The 26,112-nt window shown below is 42.0% G+C and overlaps 1 protein-coding gene across 1 annotated transcript in view; it reads right to left on the bottom strand.

Annotated features, from left to right (window-relative positions):
• Positions 1 to 26,112, bottom strand: part of LOC127450325 (alpha-1,6-mannosylglycoprotein 6-beta-N-acetylglucosaminyltransferase B-like) — a 292,577-nt gene that overhangs the window by 220,452 nt on the left and 46,013 nt on the right. The window contains exon 3 of the mRNA XM_051714336.1: positions 16,014 to 16,158. Within this exon, the coding sequence (XP_051570296.1) occupies positions 16,014 to 16,158 (145 nt within the window). The remainder of the gene's footprint in view (positions 1 to 16,013; positions 16,159 to 26,112) is intronic.

Here is a 26,112-nt window from a genome sequence, read left to right on the forward strand (position 1 = left end):
TTCAAACTCAGTGCCTCTTTGCTTGAAATGATGGGAAAACTAAAAGAAATCAGCCAAGACATCAGAAAAAAAATTGTCTGGTTCATCCTTAGGAGCTATTTCCAAATGCCTGAAGGTACCCCGTTCATCTATAAAAACAATAGTACACAAGTATAAACACCATTGTACCACACAGCCATCATACCGCTCAGGAAGGAGACCCATTCTGTCTCCTAGAGATGAACGTAATTTGGTGCGAAAAGTGCAAATCAATCCCAGAACAACAGCAAAGGATCTTGTGAAGATGCTGGAGGAAACAGGTAGACAAGTATATATATCCACAGTAAAATGAGTCCTATATTGACATAACCTAAAAGGCTGCTCAGCAAGGAAAAGCCACTGCTCCAAAACTGCCATAAAAAAGCCAGACTACAGATTTGCAAGTGCACATGGGGACAAAGATCTTACTTTTTGGAGAAATGTCCTCTGGTCTAATGAAACAAAAATAGAACTGTTTGGCCATAATGATCATCGTTATGTTTGAAGGATAAAGGGTGAGGCTTACAAGCCGAAGAACGCAATCCCAACTGTGAAGCATGGGGGTGGCAGCATCATGTTGTGGGGGTGCTTTGCTGCAGGAGACACTGGTGCAATTCACAAAATAGATGGCATCATGAGGAAGGACAATTATGTGGATATATTGAAGCAACATCTCAAGACATCAGCCAGGAAATTAAAGCCCGGTCGCAAAAAAATGGGTCTTCCAAATGGACAATGACCCCAAGCATACCTCCAAAGTTGTGGCAAAATGGCTTAAGGACAACAAAGTTGAGGTACTGGAGTGGCCATCACAAAGCCCTGACCTCAATCTGATAGAACATTTGTTGGCAGAACTGAAAAAGCGTGTGCGAGCAAGGAGGCCTACAAACCTGACTCATTTACACCAGTTCTTTCTGAAGGAATGGGCCAAAATTCCAGCAACTTATTGTGAGAAGCTTGTAGAAGGATACCCAAAATGTCTGATCCAAGTTAAACAATTTAAAGGCAATGTTACCAAATACTAACAAAGTGTATGTAAACTTCTGACCCATTGGGAATGTGATGAAAGAAATAAAAGCTGAAATAAATAATTCTCTCTACTATTATTCTGACATTTCACATTCTTAAAATAAGGTAGTGATCCTAACTGACCTAAGACGGGGAATGTTTTCTACAATTAAATGTCAGGAATCGTGAAAAACTGAGTTTAAATGTATTTGGCTAAGGTATATGTAAACTTCTGATTTCAACTGTAACAAACAACATATCCAAAGAGAATCACCCATTTCATGTATGAGTGTGTGTGTGACTTCATCAGGAGACACACTTTGAGTTTTCATTGCATCTATACAGAAAATATCCAGAAAACAACGTGATTTCTGGATTACTACAACAACTTTTTCCTGGGATGACAGATATGAATAATCAGATGTTTACTGAGAGTGGATAATTGAACTTTATTATACACTAAACCATCTTTAAATCTAGTTTACATGAGGGAAATATTGCATGCGCACCTGTTACTGTGTGGTTAACTTGCATCAAAATGTCTTTTTTAAGTCAATGAGTGAGTACTTCAGTACAATAATTTATGTTGAGTCATAAAAGCCTTTATTGTAAAAGACTGTGTTGATAAACAGGTTTATAGTGCATTTTCAACATTTTCCGCTGAGTTCCGCGTGTGCAGTGTGGTTAAAGAGCACTTTTCGCCGCCTCATCTCATCTCTCCGGCTGCAGCACGGAACACTGTATGCATGACTCACGCGCCCAGTTTAAACTGTAACCTGAAGACAGGCTGCATCTGAAAACTGGAAAATGTTGCCTTTGGAGGCTGTATAAGGATGGATGAAGGTAGGATGAAATAAGGTGTTTTTTTAAACTGTTCAGATTGTTCCATTCATCCACAAACACTGTTGTTTAAACCATTAACTGATACGGCAGCTGCCAAGGTTTCTGATTCAGCCGAGTTCGTACAAAACAGCCCTAATTGTAGCTCCAATCATCCTCCATCAATGCTGTTGATTTTGTTGTTGTGGTTGCTATTGAAACGTGCATGCAAATAATGTCACAAGAAAAATGGTAGATACTAGATGATGTCACTATGGTGGTTACTTTAGTGAATGCGAATCCAACAGGGGAAAAGTCTCCTCAGGTGTTCCATTTCTCATAAGAGTTCTCATCTGGAAAGTTACTGAGGGAAAAGTATCAGGACTGTAGGTGGGAAAGGGCCAAGTATATGGAGTTCTTAAGCCACTTTTTGTATTGTCTAATCAATGCTTTACTCCTCTGCCATAATAATGCAATTTATTTCAAACTGAATTTCAATCCGTATTGAACTGTATATTTATTATAGCCCCACATATTATATTTATAAATGAATGAAAATTAATTATTATGTATTATTTATATGAATTTTCTTTATTTGGGGGCCTTTTTCAGAAAATAATGATGTATGCGATTAATTGCGATTAAATCAATTAATAAGCATGCCATATAATTAATTCGATAAAAAAAAATTATAAAATATTTTGCAATAAAATTTGAATATATTGTTTCTATCCTTAAAATCAACAACCCAAAATTAATACTTTTATATTTCCATTGTGCTTAATTCAATTATGTCATTCACAATGCTTTATGGTAGTGTAGTTCATTCCCTCATGAAAGACGATAAGTACACAGTCTAGTACTTTTGTCTTTTTGTCTGATTTTAAAATACTTTTTTGTTTCAAATCAGAGTTTGTAATTCTCACCTCAGATCTGGGGTGACAGAAAAGCTGAAAGGGTTTCCCTCTACATCAGACTTCGGTGTTCCCCTGATGCACTTAAGCACATGCGCACTCTTCAAAAATATATAAACGCCACTTTTGCGTTAACATAAATGCATAAAAGTTCTTCAACAGAAACCATGTGTGATAAAGTGCATTCTCTAAAAAGTCTTTAATCCCTTAAACGGCTGCATTCGTGTTTACATGATGTTTCAGAACGCCATTTTCTGCAAACTCCCAGAATAAGTCGTTTTCTTAAATGTATCTAAACATGGTGAAAGTGTTGACAGAATGAAAGATATACAGTATATGGAATGAAAGATTTAGAAGCATCAGCAAAGTGAAATGATGTCCATACAGCAAACTGACAAGGAACTCTGCTTCTAACCACTGGTAAAGAGCTGTAGTTTCAACCACACAACATTGCCATGCTGTTTGTGAATGTTCGTTGGAACTATGGTTTCGGGAAACACCAAATCATTCAACTATGTTGGTAATGATGGAACTTGTGACCATAGTTGGCTAACGATGCTTTTGGGAAATGCACCCCTGGTTGGTTTGGTTAATGGCCTAGAACTCTTTTATGAAGGGTTTTTCTATAATCCCTATGGTAAAAAATAAATAATGGGAGAAATACTTCTGAAACCAAGTTGGCTGAAAAAGTGGACAAGCACTGTTGTGCTCAGTATTGGTCAGCTTTAATTATTTTTTACCTGTATGAGTACTCAGCCTTAAATACAATGGGGTCCAAAAGTCTGAAACCACTAGTGAAAATGCTTCAATTTTGCATTTTTCTTACATAATACTAACTTTTTCATTACAAATTATATTATCAGCACAAACATTTTAGTGAAATGGTGAAGTTAAAAATTAATATGAATATCAGTATTTCTTAGTATTTGATATTTCCCTCTTTTGCTTTAATGTCATGCAATCAAGCTGGCCTGATGATCCATGTTTTTCAACATGATTTGAGAATGTTCCAAAAAGCATCTTGTGTGCTTCAGTGGAAGCAAGGAAATCAAACCTTTTGTACAAATAAGGTAACCTTGTCAATGTCACAGATTTGCCTACATTTGATTAGTGACCTAGAAATGTCAGATTTCAGACTTTAGGACTACATTGTACTTCGATTGTGCTCAAAAATATAAGTTGAAATTCCAAGTTATTTATTTATTTATTTAGTTGTCTTCCCTAAACAAGACTATTTCAATAAAACCTCAATTGGTTTTTATCTCAGGTGCCCCATAAGACTTTAAAAACCTCTTTCAAAAAGACAAGAAAATCTCTTTCAGCAAGCCCAGGGAATGCTACGCCATCTTTGCTTCATACCTAGAGTTTGATTTCTTCATAATACTGCTCGCATGAACTGCTGCAACCTCACGCCCAGCAGCTACATTAGAGAAATTCTGAAGTGAACGACTCCGCTCCACGAGCAACTCTGTCACTAACAATAAATGTCACCTCCACAGAGCACAGAGGTGAATGCTCACAGGCGAAGGCTCAACAGACTGTCTGAACCCTGACCATTCTGACTTCTCACCCAAAGAGAATAAAGAGTTTAGGAAGAGCTGTCACATGCATTTTACTTCTGAAATCACAGTACCTCTAAGTTTTCTTTTTTTAGCCACTGTCCGTGATTTTATTTAACCCTTTAAAGCCTGAGCCCAAAATTCCGAAAATTCCATTTTGTGCCAGAATATGATATTCATATCCATGTTCATATTACATTCATATTCATATAACATCACATACCTGAACTGTACCATATTGAAGTGAAGAACTAGGGCTTTCAAATGATATAAATATATATATGATTATTTAAGGCTAATCATCCTTTATCAATAAGATTTCACACAGCAATCTTTATAAAAATCTTCTCCGGCCACCGTTCTTCATCAGACAACTGTATTTTCAGCCATTTTAATTACAAGCTAGAGGGAAACTTAGGGTGTATGAAATATACATAATTTTGTGGGCAATGTAGAATAGTAGACAGATTAGAAATATAATCTATTGTTTAAAAGTTATGACCATTCTAGTGATTAGTGGGAAAACAGAATAAAACAAACATTTAGAATGTTAAGATACATTTCACACGACCACACCTCAAATACTCCTCTTGAGCACCTGTAATAATAAATTGAAATTGCATCTGAAATTGAAGGACACAAACACTGAAATATACATTTTATGTGTTCAATAAAACACACACTTTATTTAATTTGAACATTAGAATTACACACGAATTGCACAGCAAAACATACAAAATCAAACTTTCAAACTATCTACAGTAAATACATTTTTAATAAAGTGTGGAGGAACAGAATATATATAAATTCATAAATACTCAACAACTGCAGTACCTGTGGAGAGAAGAGAGGGAGAAAAGAGGGGAGGGAGAGGACGACAACACCAGTAAACACAGTCCAACCTAGGCCTCTTCACGTAACTGGTCACACTCAGCTCAATGCCGAGACTGAAAACAGTTGCTATTGCGAACCAAGCAAAGTCTTTTGCCATTGCATTCCGGCGCGCAACAAGCTACTTTAGTTTTATTTTCAGTCCTACTTTTCCGATAGCATAGCCAACATCTCTTAGAGGACTCTTCAAATTTAGGGACATGGGCTGTGTGGAGTGATGACGAAGGAGGGACTACAGGCTTTAGTATATGCAAAGGGAAACTTGCGTGAATATCGATACCTCCCAGCTGACGAGCCAGGTTTTCTCTGAAATCTATCTGGGTTAAGTTCACTGGTCTACGCTCATCCCCTGGTGCTGCATGAATGTGTTGCCATTCTTTAAAAAATATGAAACTATTGATGACGGCAATGTCTATGAAGTGGAAAAAAAGAGTCTTCCACCACTTCTGAGTTTTTTGTAGGATGTCGTAAGATTTTATCATTTGGTCTGACCTATCAACACCGCCCATTTTGTTATAATCGCTGATGACAGTGGGCTGGAGGGCTACTTCTTTTGTCCAGTCGCCATTATTTTTTATAAACCTAGTAATTTCGGTTGAGCCATTCGCATTGTAGAAATTGAAGAGGCATATAACTGCATGCGTGTCCTTCCACTGAATTACAAATATATTACCCTCAATCCTACACCACCACCAGCTGTCTTGCATTCCTATCTTTTGATGTCTTTAAATTCTGCAGGAAACAGTTTACGATTCACCCTGCATGTCCCACAGGCATTAGTTCCCATTTCTGATAACTTAACCATAAGAGCTGGGGATGTGTAAAAGTTGTCAAACCAAACATTGTGGCCCTGGTCTTTGAATGGCTGCTGTAACGATTCAACTACTTTGGTGGCCAAGTCAGTGACATGCCCATCATGACTACCTGTATAAACATTATAGTCGAGAGTATACCCTGAGTCTGATGTTGCAATTACCCATAACTTAAAACCCCACCGAGTAGGCTTAACCTTCATGTATTGTTTATATCCTGACCGAGCTTTAGACTTGACCATACGTTCATCTATTGTGAGATTTTGGTTAGGCTGAAAGAGCTGCTGGCTTTTTTGTTTGAGGTGGCCCATAAGATAACGCAACCTCCTAAGGTGATCCTGATTATCCTCTGTGGTAGGGTCTACAACATGTAGAGCTGCTAAAAGAGCCTTGTAGCGGTCACGCGACATAAATCCCCTCTGAAGTGACTTGGTTCCTCAGTGACGATGGGAATCAGGGAGAATTGAAAACCCCATGTAAATGAGCAACCCAAGAAATTTGTAAAATTCATCCGGGGTAACCTCCATCCAAGCTCCATGGTAGCTGGAATATGACAGACATTTTAGGACGAGCTCCCACCCCTGACGGTTTGTAAAGCTGCATATCTCAGCAACTACAGCCTGAGTAAAAAACAGCATGAAAAAGTCAATTTCTCACAACATCATATTGGAGGTTAACCGCACAGCCTGACGCACACTACCTAAGTCAACACAGAATGGATGGCTAGACTTAAATGGGAGAGGTTTTGGTGCCTGTGAATCGATGTCAGAGTATGAGGGATAAGAAACAGAGTCAGGGAAGCATTTACACTTTCTAGCTGACTTGGGACCTGTGCGAGAATGGCTAGCCATACCCAAAATAATAAGAGTAACAGTGTTAGTGTTACTGTGAGTATCAGTCATATGAGAAATAGAAACAAACAATACATACACATTCATATATACCCATTTGATGGTCTTGGCTGGGGATCAGGTTCCATCTCAGCCTCCATCTCCTCGTGGTCCGGGTCTTCCTGCAGTAGTTCCTGGTCCAGCAGATCTTCCTCCTGTGTGCTCATGCCCTCATAAGCAATGTCCTCCTCTGCTATGAACCTAAGCTCATCAGCAGCCAGCTGCCTCCTCCTCTTGAGGGTGCTGAGCAGGGAGCCATAGTCTCTATCCATCTCTACAACAGAAAAGAAGTACACAATTGGTAGCCAGCAGTGTGTTCTTCACAAATCTGTACACTGAATAGTCACCAAAGGCTTGCAGACTAACCAGAATGTCCGACTGCAGACAGCCCTCTCACACTTTTCTTGTGAACAGGAAGCTACACACAAGTTTCCAGTTTCCAGGCAGGTCTGAACAGCGTCAAAAAAAAAAAAAAAAAAAAAAAAAAAAAAGGTCTGAACAGCATCTGCTCTCTGCCTCACATTACTTCAGGCGGATTTTTCACAAGCGACAAAAATGGCCAAAAAAGTTATTGATATTTAGCTAAAAATGTACATAGTATTGCTAGCTAATATTTATTTAGCAAGTTTCATAGAAATAGAAATTTGCTTAAAAATAGGGGCTAGCTGCCTGTCTGATGAATGCCGACGGTCATGTCATTTTTTCCAGAAATAACTAGCTTTACTCCTACAAATAAATGCTTCAAAACTAAAATGTTTTGACTTTCAATAGACAATATTGACAACACATGTTAAATAACTTGTCTTACCTCGAAAGATCGCCTCAGTTTTCAATTTGAAGCAGTAAGTCCAACACTGGAGGTAATCTCCCGGGATATCCTCTCTGGCTCCGCTCAGGCAAATGGAAGATGACGCTGATGACAATACATTTATTATTCACGCCCAGTAACCCCTTAACCAATCATATGTGCTTTTAGCTTATATTGTCATGAGTATCTAGCAGTTTTCAGAAATAAAATCGGTGATTGGACGGCGAAGATATTGAGACAGGAACCATGGGAATAATTGTTCCCAAATTTGAACGCTCCGGCTGGAAAGGGTCTCCACTTTGTGTTGTGTCTAACAACGTCCTTTAACCATGACCATATTCACAATATACTGTAGTGTTGAGTGCCTTATTGCTTAAAAATAATAATAATAATAATAAAAAAAAAACAATTACCACATAATAAAACTATTATGGACACAAATGCTTATTAAAATGTAATTTTTTTAATTAAGTAAATTAATTAAATGCCATCCTTCCATTAGAAATTATAGTCCCTGACATGTTAACAGTAACAGAACATTGCTATGAAACAAAAATGATGATCAGCCATGGTGCAAATTATGGGGGTCTAGGGGGGTCTCAGACCTCCTGAATGCAACAGGCCCCCCTCTGGAAATCTAATTTGCACATTCTTGCAAATTCAACATGATGGAGGAGAGTACGGTTCCCTATCTGTTCACTTACTCGACATTGTGTCGATGTAGTGACACTAGGGGTCACTCTTGGGAGCTCGAGACACCTCTGGTCTTTGATAAAAGGCCAATGAAAATTGGCGAGTGGTATTTGCATACCACTCCCCCGGACATATGGGTATAAAAGGAGCTGGTATGCAACCACATATTTAGATTTTCTCTTCGGAGCCGAATGGTCGATGTTTACTGAGCTGACTGTTCATTCACCTCTGCTGGATCTGACGGCGCATTTCAGCGGCTTCTCCCTCCTCTGCACTGGTGCACTGCAGAGAACTCCCCTGGGCGCTTTGGCAGAAATAAGAGAGTATATTTTTCTAAAAGAGTATATTTCTCTAAAAGAGCGGCACACACGGAACGTCTTTTTAAAGATGCGTCTTTTTAAAGATGCCATTCCGTTTGTGTGTTATTCCTGGTTGCAGTCGATTTCTCTCAAAACTTGATGGTCACGATCGCTGTCTTTCGTGTCTGGGCGCGACCCACACGGAGACAGCGTTCATGGATGGATCATGTACTCATTGCGAGAATATGACCATGGCAACGTTGCGGTCACCCCAGCGGCTCCCCGCCTCGGTCCTTATACCTGCCGCTCACAGCCATGCCCCGCTCCAGTTTCTTTCTTCCCAGAAGTGCACGAGGAGCTGATAAGGTCGTTGGAGGCACCTTTTACTGCCCGGTCCCGATCTTTGAGCTCCCCCACCCTTACTACCCTCTATGATGGGGTGGCTAGGGGCTATTCAGTGATTCCCCCGGTGGATAAGGCGCGGGCGCCCAAAGCTCCCGTCCAAGGCCTGTAGGTTTACGTTGTCCAGCGGCACTGTAGGCTTTGGCCATCAGGGACAAGCCACCTCCGCACTGCATGCCATAGCTCTCCTGCAAGTACACCAAGCCAAGGCGCTAAAGGAAATGCACGAGGGTAGTTCCACCCCAGATTTGATGAAGGAGCTGCGCTCGGCTACCGACCTCGCTCTCCTGGTGATGAAGGTCATGGTGCTGTCTCTCGGGCGGGCGATGTCCACCCTGGTGGTCCAGGAGCACTACCTTTGGCTCAACCTGGTCGAGATGGGAGAGGCCAACAAGGCACGGTCCCTTGCTGCCCCCAATTCCCAGGTTGGCCTATTCAGTGACACCGTCGAGGACTTTGCCCAGCAGTTCTCGACGGTGAAGCAGAGACGGAGACTATGCAGAACATCCTGCCCTGGCGCGGCTCAAGATCCCGCACCCCGCCTGCTCATCACCAAGGGCATCCCCCTGCGGTGACTGCACTTTGGCCCGGCCCCGGCATGGAGCCCACCACAGGAAGCAGACGCCACCGGTCTCACGGCCAGCTGCCAAGAACCCGCGAAAGGCTTCGAAGCACTCCTGAGACCCAGGGACGACGAAACCCACTGCCTTGGAGCTGGTAAGCAGACCACTCCATCCCCCTGTGGAGGGCTGGGAGGAAAATCATTGTTGCCTTTTCATTTAATTTCGCCGCATGCCCAAGTGGCTGCGATACCCAACAGTTCAGCAAAAGAGCGGTTTCCTTGTTCCCTGGGTCACATACCCGGTGTGCACAGCCGTCATCATGACTACCGTCCACCATTCCATTTTGGCAGGTTTGGCAGGTTTGGCGCTCCAGCAGCGGTCTCCCCGCCCCTGCGTGCCCAGCTGTGGCACAAATCTGCCCCTGATGTGACAGTCTCCATGGGTCATGAGGACAGGACTCTTCCTCCCCCATCCCAAGCTGTTCCTGGGGTGGCCACAAGGAGCCAGGTAAGTGCTTTGATGTCCCTGAACTCAGCACGGCCACAACATGGCGTGGCACCTCAGGCTCTGTCCCCTCACGAGGCCCCACCCACCTCGGTGAAAGGCGAAAATGCTGCTACCTTGCTTGCGGAGATCGCTATCCTCCTACGGAAGGATGTGATAGAGCCTGTCCCTCCGGCCGAGATGAAGAAGGGGTTTTACAGCCCCTACTTCATTGTACCGAAAAAAGGCAGTGGGTTGCGGCCAATCTTGGACCTGCGAGTACTGAACCGGGCTTTACACAGACTCCCGTTCAAGATGCTGACGCAAAAACGCATTCTAAAGAGCATCCGGCATCAAGATTGGTTCACGGCGGTAGACCTGAAGGACACGTACTTCAAGGTCTCGATTCTACCTTGACACAGACCCTTCCTGTGGTTTGCATTCAAGGGTCGGGTGTATCAGTACAAGGTCCTCCCTTTCGGTCTGTCCTTGTCCCCTCACGTTTTCACGAAGGTCACAGAGGCAGCCCTTGCCCCGCTAAGGGAAGTGGGCATTCGCATCCTCAACTATCTCGATGATTGGCTAATCCTAGCTCACTCTTGGGATGTGTTGTGTGCACACAGGGACCTGATGCTCTCGCACCTCAGCCGACTAGGTCTTCGGGTCAACTGGGGAAAGAGCAAGCTCCTCCTGGTTCAGAGCATATCTTTACTTGGCTTGGAGTTGGACTCAGTCTCGTTGACGGCGCACCTCACGAACAAGCACGCACAGTCAGTTGTTGACCTGTTTGTAGGCATTCAGACAGAAGACAGTGGTTCCAATGAAACTGTTTCAGAGGCTCCTGGGGCATATGGCATTCTCAGCAGTGGCCACTCTGCTCGGGTTGATGCATATGAGACCGCTTCAGCACTGGCTTCAGACTCGAGTCCCGAGATGGGCATGGCGCTGCGGGACACATCATGTGGCCATCACGCCGATCTGTCACCATCTCTTCAGCGCTTGGACCGACCTCACGTTTCTACGGGCAGGCATTCCCCTAGAGCAGGTCTCCGGGTGAGTTGTGTTTACGACAGACGCCTCCAAAATGGGCTGGGGCACTGTATGCAACGGGCATACAGCCACCGGCTTATGGACGGGCCTGCGGCTGCATTGGCATATCAACTGCCTCGAGTTGCTGGCAATTCTGCTCGCCCTGTGGAGGTTTCAGCTGTTGATCCAGGGCAAGCATGTGTTAGTTCGGACAGAAAACACGGCAAAGGTAGCATATGACAACCGTCAAGGCAGTCTGAGCTCTCCTTGTATGTCACAACTCGCCCGCCGTCTCTTCCTCTGGAGTCAACAGCACCTCAAGTCACTGCAAGCCACTCACATCCCAGGCGACCTCAACACTGCAGCAGATGCGCTGTCATGGCAGGTTACCCTCAGGGGAGAGTGGAGATTCCACCCTCAGGTGGTCCAGCTGATTTGGAGTCAATTTGGGCAGGCACAGGAAGACCTGTTCACCTCCCAAGAATCCTCCCACTGCCCACTCTGGTACGCCCTGACCGAGGCACCTCTTGGTATAGACGTGCTGGCACACAGCTGGCCCCCTGGACTTCGCAAATATGCGTTTCCCCCAGTGAGCCTACGTGCAAGGTCAGGGAAGACGAGGAGCAGGTCGTCCTGGTAGCACTCTACTGGCCCACCCAGACTTGGTTCGTGGACCTCACGCTCCTTGCGACAGCAAAAATTCCCCTGAGGAAGGACCTTCTTTCTCAGGGACGGGGCACCCCCTGTCACCCGCAACCAGACCTCTGGAATCTCAATATCTGGCCCCTGGACGGGACGTAGAAGACTTAAACGGTCTACCACCCATGGTGGTAGACATGATCACTCAGGCTAGGGCCCCCTCTACATGATATGTATGCCTTTAAGTGGCATCTGTTTGCTAAGTGGTGTTCTTCTTGACGCGAAGACCCCCAGAGATGTGCAGTCGGATCGGTGCTTTCCTTCCTGCAGGAGAGGTTGGAAGGGTGGCTGTCCCCCTCCACCTTGAAGGTGTATGTAGCCGCTATAGCTCTGACCTGATCTGATCATCAGGTTCCTGAGAGGCACCAGGAGGTTGAATCCCTTCAGACAGCGCCTCGTTCCCTCATGGGACCTCTCTGTAGTTCTTCAGGGTCTACAGAGAGCCCCCTTTGAGCCCTTGCAGTCAGCTCAGCTTAAGGCACTCTCTTTGAAGACTGCACTCCTGACTGCGCTCACTTCCATCAAGAGGGTAGGAGACCTGCAAGCGTTCTCTGTCAGCGAAACGTGCCTGGAGTTCGGTCCGGGCTACTCTCACATGATCCTGAGACCCCGACCGGGCTATGTGCCCAAGGTTCCCAAGACCCCTTTTAGGGACCAGGTGGTGAACCTGCAAGTGCTGTCCCAGGAGGAGGCAGACCCAGCCCTGACGTTGCTGTGTCCGGTGTGTGCTTTACACATCTATTTGGATCTCATGCAGAGCCTTAGAGTCTCTGAGCAGCTCTTTGTCTGCTTTGGTGGACAGCAGAAAGGAAGCACTGTCTCCAAGCAGAGGATCTCCCACTGGCTCATTGACGCCATAACAATGGCATATCATGCCCAGGACGTGCCGCCCCCGGTAGGGCTACGAGCCCATTCTACCAGGGGTGTAGCGGCCTCCTGGGCCTTGACCAGTGGCGCCTCTCTAAAAGACATTTGCAGAGCAGCAGGCTGGGCAACACCCAACACCTTTGCGAGGTTCTACAATCTCCGGGTGGAACCGGTTTCGTCCCGTGTAGTGGCACGCACAAGCAGGTAAGTCCGGTACAGCTGGTTGGGTGTATCGCTTGCGCATAGCGCCTTTCACCTCCCCTGAGCTGAAGACGTGCGCTGTTGACTCCCAGTAGTGTTCACAAGCTGTGTTCCCTGGTTGACTTCCTCCGAGCCCTGTGGCAGACAAGTTTGCGGAAAAACTCGCTGCCGGCTCAGCACACGTGCTAACTAAGCCCTGTACTGGGGTAGGTGCTCCGCATGTGGTGGTTCCCATAGGTAACCCAATGCGATGTATATTTTCCGCTAATTCATTTCCCTGTTGGTAAACTGCGTCTTCCTTGGGCAGAGGCCCCTCTGCCCCAGTCACCATGCTAGTAGAAACTCCTCCCACGCAGAGTAGGACCTACCATGGGACTTCTCCACATGACATACTTCCGACAAAGCTCGGCAAGACCATGTGACGTATTTGCACTCAAAATACCCCCCCCCCCCCCCGCTTTGGGCGGGGTGTGGTCTCCGTGGTGTCTTTCCCTTGGGAGTGACATCCCCCTGACTAGACCTGGTGGCCCCTGTCGGTTAATTCCTTTTTTTTGGGGAGAGGAAAATAAAGAGGATAAGAGGCCATGACTGGGCTAGCCTGTCTCTATCTTTGGGCAGTCGACTTGTCCCCAAAGGGCCGTTCGACATTCATAACATTGTTGAGGGAGGTTACGTGTTGGCCTGGTGCACTGGCTAAGAGGCACACAGTGGTCTGCCCGTCACAAACTGCCAGTTCACATAACACAGTTCAGCCAGTTGCGGCGTTTCGTATACGGACCCCTAGTGTCACTACATCGACACAACGTCGAGTGAGTGACAGATAGGGAACATCCTGGTTACTTGTGTAACCGCCATTCCCTGATGGAGGGAACAAGACGTTGTGTCCCTCCTGCCACAATGCTGAACTACCCGCTGAAATGGCCAGGACCTTGGCTCCTCAGCACAAAACCTGAATGAGTGGTTGCATACCAGCTCCTTTTATACCCGTATGTCTGGGAGAGTGGCATGCAAATACCACTCGCCAATTTTCATTGGCCTTTTATCAAAGACCAGAGGTGTCTCGGGCTCCCAAGAGTGACCCCTAGTGTCACTACATCGACACAATGTCTCGTTCCCTCCATCAGGGAACGGAGGTTACACAAGTAACCAGGATGATTCTGTGTCTGTATCAAAATAAGAGTTCCCCAAGAAATATACAAGAATGAAATAGGCGTCCTCCATGTTTTCTCTCCGACAACAAAACACTTGAACGTGAGTGAAATAGTCATAGGATATTTCTGATAGCACGTAAATCAACATCACTTTGCGATCACTTGGAACGGATGACTACCACACAACAGCTGATAAACAAAGTTAAACTAAAAACTTCATCTTTACTGTTTATCACTGCTTTGGAGTTGCGGCAGACGCAGGTTATCACACATGCTCAGCACTCTCTCTCTCTCTCTCTCTCTCTCTATCTCTCTCTCTCTATCACATATGTCCTTGCTGCTCCAATAACTTGTAAGAAACAGCCCAAGCCATTGTTACTTGTTCTGAAGTGACGCTTTTGAAATAGTAACAGAGGCGCATCTTACGAACTAACAACAGCAAATCCTGATCTGTGGTGTAATAGTAGTTACACATACAAGTATGTTTTTTGGAACAGTCCTTAATTTTTCCTTAGTTAATAATTTACTTGTCAGTTGAATTGTTGTATTAAAGCAATATCCTACTCGCAGTCATGCTGTTTAGTCTGTATTTTAGCATGGCTGTGAAAGCCATAACAGCACTCTTGCTTGCATGATATTGCTTTAGTAGCCAGTCAAGAATATCAACCAATCACTAACTCTTAAATACTTCATCCAATTACAGTTTATTTGTGTATCATAGGAAAATGTAAAATAAATAATTAAAAAAATTCCATTTGATGACTCTAGTGGTACATAAATTACACACTTCTGTTTTAAACCATCATAAGTTGGATTTCCATTCAAAAAAAAAATTTGTGCATTTTGAAATTTCGCATAAGAAATCCTGAATGGAAACGCTCGATATGCGAATAAACTCAAAATTCGGTTACAATTTAATGCGCTAGGAGGACGTGGATTTTCTAGAGTTTTGCATTAGTTATAATATGCATTAAGGTGATGGAAACAGATTATTCGCAAAACGATTAAGTGTTTTGACTATTCGTGCACGTGTTCTGAGTGTGCGATAGCTTGATGTTACTGAAAGGACAGACCATGACACACAATTCTTAGAATATATTGAGTGTGGGTGCTCCCAGGTATGGGGAGGCTGGCAGCCTGTGGGCATTGCATCCATTTCAGCCCTCATTATATAAGATATTACACTTACTCTGTGGCGTCTTCTGGCAGCATTTAATAAAACGAGGTACAATTGCTCCAATCATGCCAATAAAAATCTTCCCAAAGCAAAGAGGTCATTCAGCTGCTCCATCATGATTCATGACAAGGCGCCTCCCTCAAGATGATGTGCATGACTTAGTGGATGGAAACGTGCAATGATTCATATTTTCACATTTTTAGAAATGCGCTTAAAAAATGTGAAACATTTCGATGGAAACCCAGCTATAGAAATTCAAAGTTGACAACATATTTTTATTTGCCTCAAACTGTTTAACTGAGGCATGTGGGTGTTTTTATCTTCTGGGATTAGTTGATGTCTGAAGTTATCACACAAAATAAATCCCTGAGATCAGCAACCCTCTGAACTTCTGATGTGCCAGGCATCTGTTTCCATGGAGACAGGTGAAAACTCTGGGAAGTGTCTCAACTCATCAGAAAGCACTTTACTCTGTCTCTGAGATGAGAAATATTTAGACAGTTGCTGCCTTCAAGTCCTCCTGTGAATATTTTACGTACAAGCTCAGAAGTTGTAATTACGATGTAATGTGCATTCAAGATGAAACAAAATGGACATGCTGGACAATTAGATTTTTCTTTCTCTCTTTTGTAAGTTTTTGACAAAGACAGGAAGCTTTTTTAGTGCTAATGCAACAAAATGAAAAGCAAATGATGATGATCTTTAATGATTATAAATGAGAAGGGTGTACCTTTGGAGAGTAGAGCTCAGCTCCTCTAGTCTTTGGGACTCGCTGATGTTGCTCAGTTTCGATAGGGTGTCGATCCTCTTCATGATTATCTCCAACATATCGCTGATCTTTCTCAGGACCCCACGAGACTCTAGACCACCCAACACTGTCAAACAAATAAATCAATGCATGTCAGTTAGGTCAGATATAATAAGCAACACTGTAAGCATACAATCAAATAAGAGCCTGCTTAAAATACCAGCATTGCTGGTCACCATTGGTGTGCTGGTGTCCTCAAGTCTTAACTACCTCAAAGGAATAGTGAAACCAAAAATCTAAATTTGCAAAGAGTATGCAAACACTGGTCTTTCTTTTTCATTCTTTCTTTCTTTCTTTCTTGCTCACATGTGTTCACTTTACATTAAGGTACACTTTCATTGCTTACTAATGTTCATATAAATAAATATTTCACAGGTGTCCACTTTACATTAAAGGGATAGTTCACCCAAAAATGAAAATTCTCTCATTATTTACTCACCCTCATGATATCCCAGGTGTGTATGACTTTCTTTCTTCACCAGAACACATTTGAAGAAAAACAGAAAAATATGTCAGCTCAGTAGGTCCTTAAAATGCAAGAGAATGGAGATTTTTCTTTTGAAGCTCCAAAAATCACAGACAGTCAGCATAAACTTCATCCATACGACTCCAGCAGTTAAATTTATGTATTCTAAAGCAACACAAACACTTTTGGTGCAAAAAAGATAAATATTTAAGTACTTTTTTTTTTTTTTTTTTTACTCTAAATCATCCTTCCGGTTAGCAGCGGTATGCTCGTGACGTAATTGCATATGCATTCGAGACGCGAGAACTGAGGAACAAGTGTCACAGCTGGAAGAACAACTGTTTACAAGTAAGTAGGAGGAACGCTGTACAGTAGCTTTGTTGGTTTTGGTTTAGATCTGATTTATCTGTTTCTTTACTCACAATGGAGCCATGGCAATGCGAATACGTCACACGAGAGACGCATGATTCCACCCTCTCGTGAAGCTTACTGGAAGCATTGGATTATAGTTAAAAAGTACTTAAATATTGATATTCTTCACACCAAAAGTGATCATATTGCTTTTGAAGACATTAATTTAACTGCTGGAGTCGTATCAATTAAGTTTATGCTGACTGTCTGTGTTTTTGGAGTTTCAAAAAAGAAATCTCCATTCACTTGCATTTTAAGGACCTACTGAGCTAAGATATTTGTCTATTTTTCTTCAAATGTGTTCTTGTGAAGAAAAAAAGTCATACACACCTGGGATATCATGAGGGTGAGTAAATAATGTGAGAATTAAAATTTTTGGGTGAACTATCCCTTTAAGGCACATTTTCATAGGTTGATAATGTGGGTAATACTGTGAATACAGTAGTTCTTTGGTAACTCGTAGTTGTCCGTTTTGCATTAAGGAACACTTTTTGAGGCAACAAAGATTGATAAAGTAATGTTCATAAAATAGACAATTAAATAAAAAGAAATGTTTTTGATAAAGAATGGATAAATCAGAATTGTCATACACTGAAAAAAAGGAAAGCAGCTTTATTGAAAATACTAAACCAGCACACTCACAATCAGCTTAATATGTACAGGTTTGAGATGAGAACGTTATTATAATGCATAAAGTCAACTGAAATTCGACACAGTCATCAATAAGTGATATTGCTTTGCTATGAGATGTTCAAATGGATTTAGACTTCTATAATGGATAGTGTTCATTTAACATGATTTTTATTGCTTGCTTAACCTAAAGTAGGTTAATGCAACACAATTATTTTGTATTTGGTCTCTCAACTTAATTAAATTGTGTAAAATATATCTACATTTACAGATTTCAATTGTGTTGGGACTATGTGAATAATATTTGTTGCATAACTGTAGATTTGTATATTAATGCAACCATGGCACATAATTCTTTGAGTATAGTAGATTTGTAGATTTGGAAATTAAGTGTTATTTTAATGTATTTGTATGCAAAATGAGACTTGAAAGTAATTAATATTCTGTTATGTTGGGATTTAGAGGAGTTTCTGTAATGTTGAATATTTTTGGAAGTTACCATTATGGAGAAGAGTGGCGTTAATGGTTAGGCTGAGGATGGTTTGTAAACTCTCAGCAGCACCTATTGTCATACATTATAAAAATATATAATATGGTAATGTGTTTTTTGCACCAAGCAAGGTTTAATGGAGTTATTTGAACGGATCAAATTTAAGTTAGGTTAACTCAATAAAATATATATTTATTATTATTATTATTATTATTATATATACATAATGTAATTGAAAAGAGCCTACTTTTTAATTTCATATTAAGGAAACTCATTTTTATTGTGTTGAGCTAATGTCCACAATTGAATTAATTTAAACCATTTTTTTTTTTTTTTTCAGTGTACAATGCTGTGGATGAGCATGAAGATCTGCAAAAGTTACAGTAATGAATATAAACACAACACCTTTTAATCTCTATCTAAGTCTATTTTTTTGCTGGATCATGACATAAATCATGAATTATGGCATTTAATGGTTTTGATTAAAAATGAGTATGAATAAGTATCTTTATTTAGCATTTACAATATGTGAGTTTAGATAGGCTCACTATTTGGCAGGTATTGCATGAAAGTCACCCTTTTAATCATGTTGTTATAACTGCATATAAATTATTTATAATACATTTTCAGATAAGTTATTAATAAACCCCCTTTCAAACCCTTTACAAATGGAACCTCAATGTAAAGTGTATTCTACAGTATATAATTATTATTATATTCTAAATAATTTTAGAAATGTGTGTAAACCAAGTAATGCAACGACAAGTAACTATTTAATTGAAGTAAGTAACATATTATAACATTACATAAATAATAATTTAAAATGTAATGTGTAATACTCCTTTTTGACTAAAAAAGTAATTAGATTACAGTAACATATTACTTTTGTTAATGGATTACACCCAACACAGTTTGGAACAAAATGAGACTAAATAATGAGATCATTTACATTTTGGGATGAAATAGTACTTGGTCAACCAGCTTCACCAGATAAGTTTTGCTGGTAAGCATCATGGCTATACTGGTTCACCAGTTAGACCAGCACCAAACCAGTGTGGACCAGTTTTGAAATCTATCTTGGCCAAAGCCGGTCTTTTCAGCAGGGGAGGAACACAATACAGAGACAAAACAGTGACACAATCTCCTCTTAGGAATTGTGTCTTCTGAGAAACACCCAGAAACAGTCAAAAGATAGACGATAGACAAAGAGCCTAAATGAAGACAGAACTCAAATTTGCTGCCATATTAGTTGCATTTACACATAATACAAATAAACAGACTGAGGCTTTTATTCAACAACATTTCAAAAGCCTCTCATTAGCAGAGCCACTCTCTCCACATCATCAGTGGTGAGGCAGCCTACTTCATTTCTCATAACTCAAGAAAAGACACAAACAGCACACAACAGAAAGAGGACCAATTAGGCTGACAGTCAGGTTTAATTTCAGTGCTCAGTGAGCTCCAGCCGTCTGGTTTCTGGTGGAAGGTGAGAGTGTATATCTCTCACCTGGCCAATTAAACAGAACATAGCTAGAACTGTGAGGTCCATAGGTCTCAAGAACTTTCCGCTCTGACATTCTCTGCTCTCGCTCACTACTGAGATATATACTGAAGTGAAGGCTTCTTACTGACGATCAAGGCTAAAAGAAGATTACAGCTGAATGTCTTTTAAAGTTTTTTTTTTTTTTTTCTTTTTTACCCAGATAAAGATGTCTGGGGCTGTTTCTCCTTAGAGCAGCTTTTCCATTTAATATCTGGATTTGTGTGGAGCAGAGCTTTTCAACTAGTTCCTTAATGGGGATTATTCAGATGAAAATGCAAGGGGAGCCAAAAGATGTATTCTGATACAAGAAGATCTCAGCACTTCATTGTAAGTAACGTAGTTAAAGGAATAGCTCACCCTAAAATGAAAATTCTCTCATCAGTTTTGCATCCTCATGCTTTTCCAAACCTGTAGGAAGTCCTTAGTTACATAAAAACAAAAACAAAAGGTGATTTAAAAAAATAAATAAAATAAAATAAAATAAATAATAATAATAATAATAATAATAATAATAATAATGTTTACAGTATGTGTTCTCTACGAAATATAGAATGTCATACAGGTTTGAAACAAGTGATGGCAATTTTCATTTTTGAGGGAAGAATTTCTTTAGCATATTACTTATAATAAAATGATATGACCTAACTCTGAAATTAATTTTATTTATTTCTTAAAAAAAAAAATATATATATATATATGTTCTTGAGAGCAAACATGACTTCACACCCTCAACTAACAAAACAAATAAACGTTAAACAATCATTTAGAGGTTCAGATGTGACACAATGCGAAGACTGGCGTGTGAACGGCGAGCTCTGTGCACTTTGCTAGTTTTAATACCTTTAATGACATCAACCAGTGAGATTCGATACACTCTGTTCCATAACTGTTCTAGGAGGACAATATGACAAAGAATTCAAATCCTCAGGCTCTGGAGACATTAAAAGACACTTATGTGCTCAAGCTGACACCCCTGAGCAGGCCGCAGGCCTGGGAGTCGATTTGGTTGTAGAGATGCGGGAAATGCGACGAGAGATGCTGAACATGTCGGCAATGCTGACGAAGGTCATTGCTCACTTGGAGGATCTTGTTGTGATATGTCGATCGATCACTGCCATGGAAGTGAAGTTTACTGGTGTGGTCACAAGAGGGGGATATCGAAAAATGGATCGATTATCTGGAGTCATCAGAGAGGGAATTATCTTCATGGAATGTGAATGGGTTGGGGCACACCATAAAAGGAAGGAAGGTTATTTCTCTTCTTAAGCATAAGAAATATGATATAGTGTTTCTTCAAGAAATGTACCTTTCTCCGCAGGAAGCTGAAAGATTTGGAAAGATATGGGTTTGCATATTTTTATAGTGCTGGCTCGAGTAAGAGCAGGGGAATCATTACACTGATAAATAAACATCTACAATTCAAATGTCTCAAACAGAGTAAAGATACGTAAATTAGGAAGAGTCATTATAGTTTTAGCTGAAATACAGGGACAAAGTCTTATTTTGGCTAATATTTATGCACCTAACATTGATGATGAGGGCTTTTTTATAGATCTTGAAGGGATGTTGCAAGCTGCTGGCACCCCTCATGATATAATATTGGGAGGAGACTTTAATCTTTTGATGGACTCAGTCCTTGATCATAGTGAAGCAAAAGTGTGCAAGCCCCCTAGAGCAGGGATGGGCAACTGGCGGCCCATGGGCTGTATACGGCCCTCTGTATCGTTGAATACGGCCCGTTGGACAAGACTGAGGTTTGATTTTATTTCTTTGAGAAAGAGCTTATGTAAAGATTGCATTCTGTTTATGATGTTATTATAACTATTGACCAGAAAAGGTCGCTTGTTCTTAGCAGATCTGCTGATCATTCTAGGATTCTAGCATGCAACATCTTACAATTGCTCATCATTTATAAGGTAAATTGAGCTAAATTTTACCTCAGCTTGTCAGCGACATAGTGCGCGCTATTGTTAATGTAAGCAGGTGGAACCCATGTCTTTTGTTTGCCTGGATACAAAATCTGTCATTAAAGATTTCAATTTGATTTGCAAATACACCATTGATCAAAGAGGCGTACATTATGAGAGATACATACACCAGAGCTGCTCTCCTCACAGATGTAAAGGGTAAATAAAAGTTTGTATGAAATCCGTGACAGTGCGGGAATCACCAAAGACATCTAATGTTGTTTCGAAAGCATTTTTTTTCATGCTTGTGAAAAACGAAAAAATTGTTATAAGAGGAAGAAACTTTTAAGAAATTCGTGATTGAGATGCCTGACTGATTGTTGAAAAGACTTGCGAATAGAGAGAATGTTCTCTGTCGCACGGGACTGTTCAGTCTGTGTGTGTATGTTGTGGTGCTGAAATGTTTTGTATTAATGCACTGAAATGTTTTGTTCTTGTATCCAGTATTGTTACTGATGATAATATTTAGATTTTAACTAATACCTATAAGCTGTTTTATGAGGTGTGGTTGAAAATGTTGTCTGTTCATTTGTGTGTTTGTCTGTTGCAAATGTAGACAATGCAAATGAGATACATTTTCTTGAAAATGTAAGTCTGAAGTATATTGCTTGTCAATTTTACATGAATGTGTATGTGTGAATGGCATGTTTTAGCAAAAACGCAAGTTACAAAATAATTATATTCGTTTTTTAAATATTGTTAAATAAAAATGTTGAGGTAACAAAATCTTTAAAACAACATTGCATTAGTTGTACATAGATTACCCACAAAAAATGAGGAAATTAAGTAAAGGGGTGAACATTGTTAGAGTGCGGATTTATAATCCGGCCCCTTGGTAGAAAGGAGAAAAAATGTTGGCCCTCACCCCCTTCAAAGTTGCCCATCCCTGCCCTAGAGCAACACTGATGCTTCACAGGGTGTGTAAAAATCTTGGTCTTACAGATATTTGGAGACTTTTGAACCCATCTGGTAGGGACTATACATTTTTTTCATCAGTCTGTAAGATTTACTCTAGAATAGATTTTTTAAAAATATCTAAGTCCCTCATTTCATCCGTCGTTGATTGCTCAGTTGGAAACATTTTAGTCTCAGATCACGCCCTGGTGTGTTTAAAGGTGTTGCCACATATGAAGAAAAGGAAATCATATAGTTGGCACTTTAATGGACCCCTCTTGCAAAATCCTGAATTCCAACAAATGCTAAAGACTGAAATCAGTGTCTATATGGAGACCAACTGGTCCTCAGTATCCTCTGTGGGCATGGCTTGGGAGGCACTTAAGGCGGTTCTTATGGGCCAGATTATACAGTATGCCACTTTCACCAAAAAAATCCAAAGTACAAGAACTTGTGGAATTGGAAGGGAATATTAAAAGTGCTGAGGCAGAGCTGAAGCACCGAATGTTGTCTAATGGCCTCAGAGAATTGACCCAATTAAAATACAGATATACAGGTGCATCTCAATAAATTAGAATGCCGTGGAAAAGTTCATTTATTTCAGTAATTCAACTCAAATTGTGAAACTCGTGTATTAAATAAATTCAATGCACACAGACTGAAGTAGTTTAAGTCTTTGGTTCTTTTAATTGTGATGATTTTGGCTCACATTTAACAAAAACCCACCAATTCACTATCTCAAAAAATTAGAATACATCATAAGACCAATAAAAAAAACATTTTTAGTGAATTGTTGGCCTTCTGGAAAGTATGTTCATTTACTGTATATGTACTCAATACTTGGTAGGGGCTCCTTTTGCTTTAATTACTGCCTCAATTCGGCGTGGCATGGAGGTGATCAGTTTGTGGCACTGCTGAGGTGGTATGGAAGCCCAGGTTTCTTTGACAGTGGCCTTCAGCTCATCTGCATTTTTTGGTCTCTTGTTTCTCATTTTCCTCTTGACAATACCCCATAGATTCTCTATGGGGTTCAGGTCTGGTGAGTTTGCTGGCCAGTCAAGCACACCAACACCATGGTCATTTAACCAACTTTTGGTGCTTTTGGCAGTGTGGGCAGGTGCCAAATCCTGCTGGAAAATGAAATCAGCATCTTTAAAAAGCTGGTCAGCAGAAGGAAGCATGAAGTGCTCCAAAATTTCTTGTTAAACGGGTGCAGTGACTTTGGTTTTCAAAAAACACAATGGACCAACACCAGCAGATGACATTGCACCCCAAATCATCACAGACTGTGGAAACTTAACACTGGACTTCAAGCAACTTGGGCTATGAGCTTCTCCACCCTTCCTCCAGACTCTAGGACCTTGGTTTCCAAATGAAATACAAAACTTGCTCTCATCTGAAAAGAGGACTTTGGAATACTGGGCAACAGTCCAGTTCTTCTTCTCCTTAGCCCAGGTAAGATGCCTCTGACGTTGTCTGTGGTTCAGGAGTGGCTTAACAAGAGGAATACGACAACTGTAGCCAAATTCCTTGACATGTCTGTGTGTGGTGGCTCTTGATGCCTTGACCCCAGCCTCAGTCCATTCCTTGTGAAGTTCACCCAAATTCTTAAATCGATTTTGCTTGACAATCGTAAGGCTGCGGTTCTCTCGGTTGGTTGTGCATCTTTTTCTTCCACACTTTTTCCTTCCACTCAACTTTCTGTTAACATGCTTGGATACAGCACTCTGTGAACAGCCAGCTTCTTTGGCAATGAATGTTTGTGGCTTACCCTCCTTGTGAAGGGTGTCAATGATTGTCTTCTGGACAACTGTCAGATCAGCAGTCTTCCCCATGATTGTGTAGCCTAGTGAACCAAACTGAGAGACCATTTTGAAGGCTCAGGAAACCTTTGCAGGTGTTTTGAGTTGATTAGCTGATTGGCATGTCACCATATTCTAATTTTTTGAGATAGTGAATTGGTGGGTTTTTGTTAAATGTGAGCCAAAATCATCACAATTAAAAGAACCAAAGACTTAAACTACTTCAGTCTGTGTGCATTGAATTTATTTGATACACGAGTTTCACAATTTGAGCTGAATTACTGAAATAAATGAACTTTTCCATGACATTCTAATTTATTGAGATGCACCTGTAATACTATTTTGTCATGGAACATGGAGTTTTGACTATTCAGGGCAAGACAGTCATACTTTGAGTCGGGGGAAAAAGCAGGGAAGCCTCTGGCTAGATATATAAAACAGAGAGTCTTTTCCTACCATTTCCTCAGTGAAATCTACTAGTGGTGAAATATTTACCTCGGCCACTGCTATTAATAATGCTTTTAAAGAATTCTATCTTGATCTTTATAGTTCCACATCTTCATCTACTGAAGAGGATATTAGAAACTTTGTGGAACCATTAGAACTTCCTAAACTGTTGGCTAAGGCCTATGGTGCCGCTGGACAAGCCGCCTCCACCCTGCACGCCATGGCTCTCCTGCAAGTACACCAAGCCAAGGCACTAAAAGAACTGCATGAGGGTAGTTCTGACCCTGGATTGATGCAGGAACTGTGCTCGGCAACTGACCTCGCTCTCTGGGCGTCGAAGGTCATGGTGCGGTCTCTTGGGCAGGCGATGTCCACCCTGTTGGTCCAGGAGCGCCAACTTTGGCTCAACTTGGTTGAGATACGAGAGGCTGACAAGGCACGGTTCTGAGGAAGGCTTTGAAGCGCCACTGAGACGGGCAACCCAGGGGCAAGGAGACCCGCTTCTCTGGAGCTGGTGAGCAGACCACTCCATTCCCCGGTGGAGAGCCGGGAGGAGAATCTTTTGTTTCATTTTCATTTAATTTCGCCGCATGTCCAAGAGGCTGCGGTACCCAAAAATTCAACAAAAGAGTGGTTTTCTTGTTCCCTGGGTCACATGTCTGGTGCGCACAGCCGTCATCATGACAACCGTCCATCGTTCCATCTTTGTAGATATGACGATCCAGCGGCGGTCCCCTCACCCCTGTGTGCCCAGCTGTGGCACAAACATGCCCACACGGGATTGGGTCCGGTGGACTATGGGGATGAGACTCCTCCCTCCTCCTCGGCCAATCTTATGGTGGGCGACAGGAGCCAGATAAGTGCTTCGATGTCCATGGGCTCAGCACGGCCACGGGGCTCGAATCCCCTCGACGTGGCACCTCGAGCTCCGACCCGCTGCAAGGCCCCACCCGCTGGTACGTCCGACGTGATCATTCCCTTGGTCCCCCTCACCTGGAGTTTGGGCACTTGGCTCACGCTTTCCAATCCGTCGCGATGGCTGACCCGGACCGCCCGACTCGGCCACGCGATTCAGTTCACCAGGCGCCCGCCCAGGTTCAGCAGTGTCTGCTTCACCTCGGTGAAGGGCAAGAACGCCGCTACCTTGCATGCAGAGATCGCTACCCTTCTGCACAAGGGCGCGATAGAGCCTGTCCCTCCAGCCGAGATGAAGAAAGGGTTCTATAGACCTTACTTCATCGTACCGAAGAAAGGCAGTGGATTGCGACCAATCCTGGACCTGCAAGTACTGAACCGGGCTTTGCACAGACTGCCGTTCAAGATGCTGATGCAAAAACGCATTCTAGCGAGCGTCCGGCATCAAGACTGGTT

Source organism: Myxocyprinus asiaticus, chromosome 13 (assembly GCF_019703515.2).
Source record: "Myxocyprinus asiaticus isolate MX2 ecotype Aquarium Trade chromosome 13, UBuf_Myxa_2, whole genome shotgun sequence".
In the NCBI taxonomy this organism is placed as follows: domain Eukaryota; kingdom Metazoa; phylum Chordata; class Actinopteri; order Cypriniformes; family Catostomidae; genus Myxocyprinus; species Myxocyprinus asiaticus.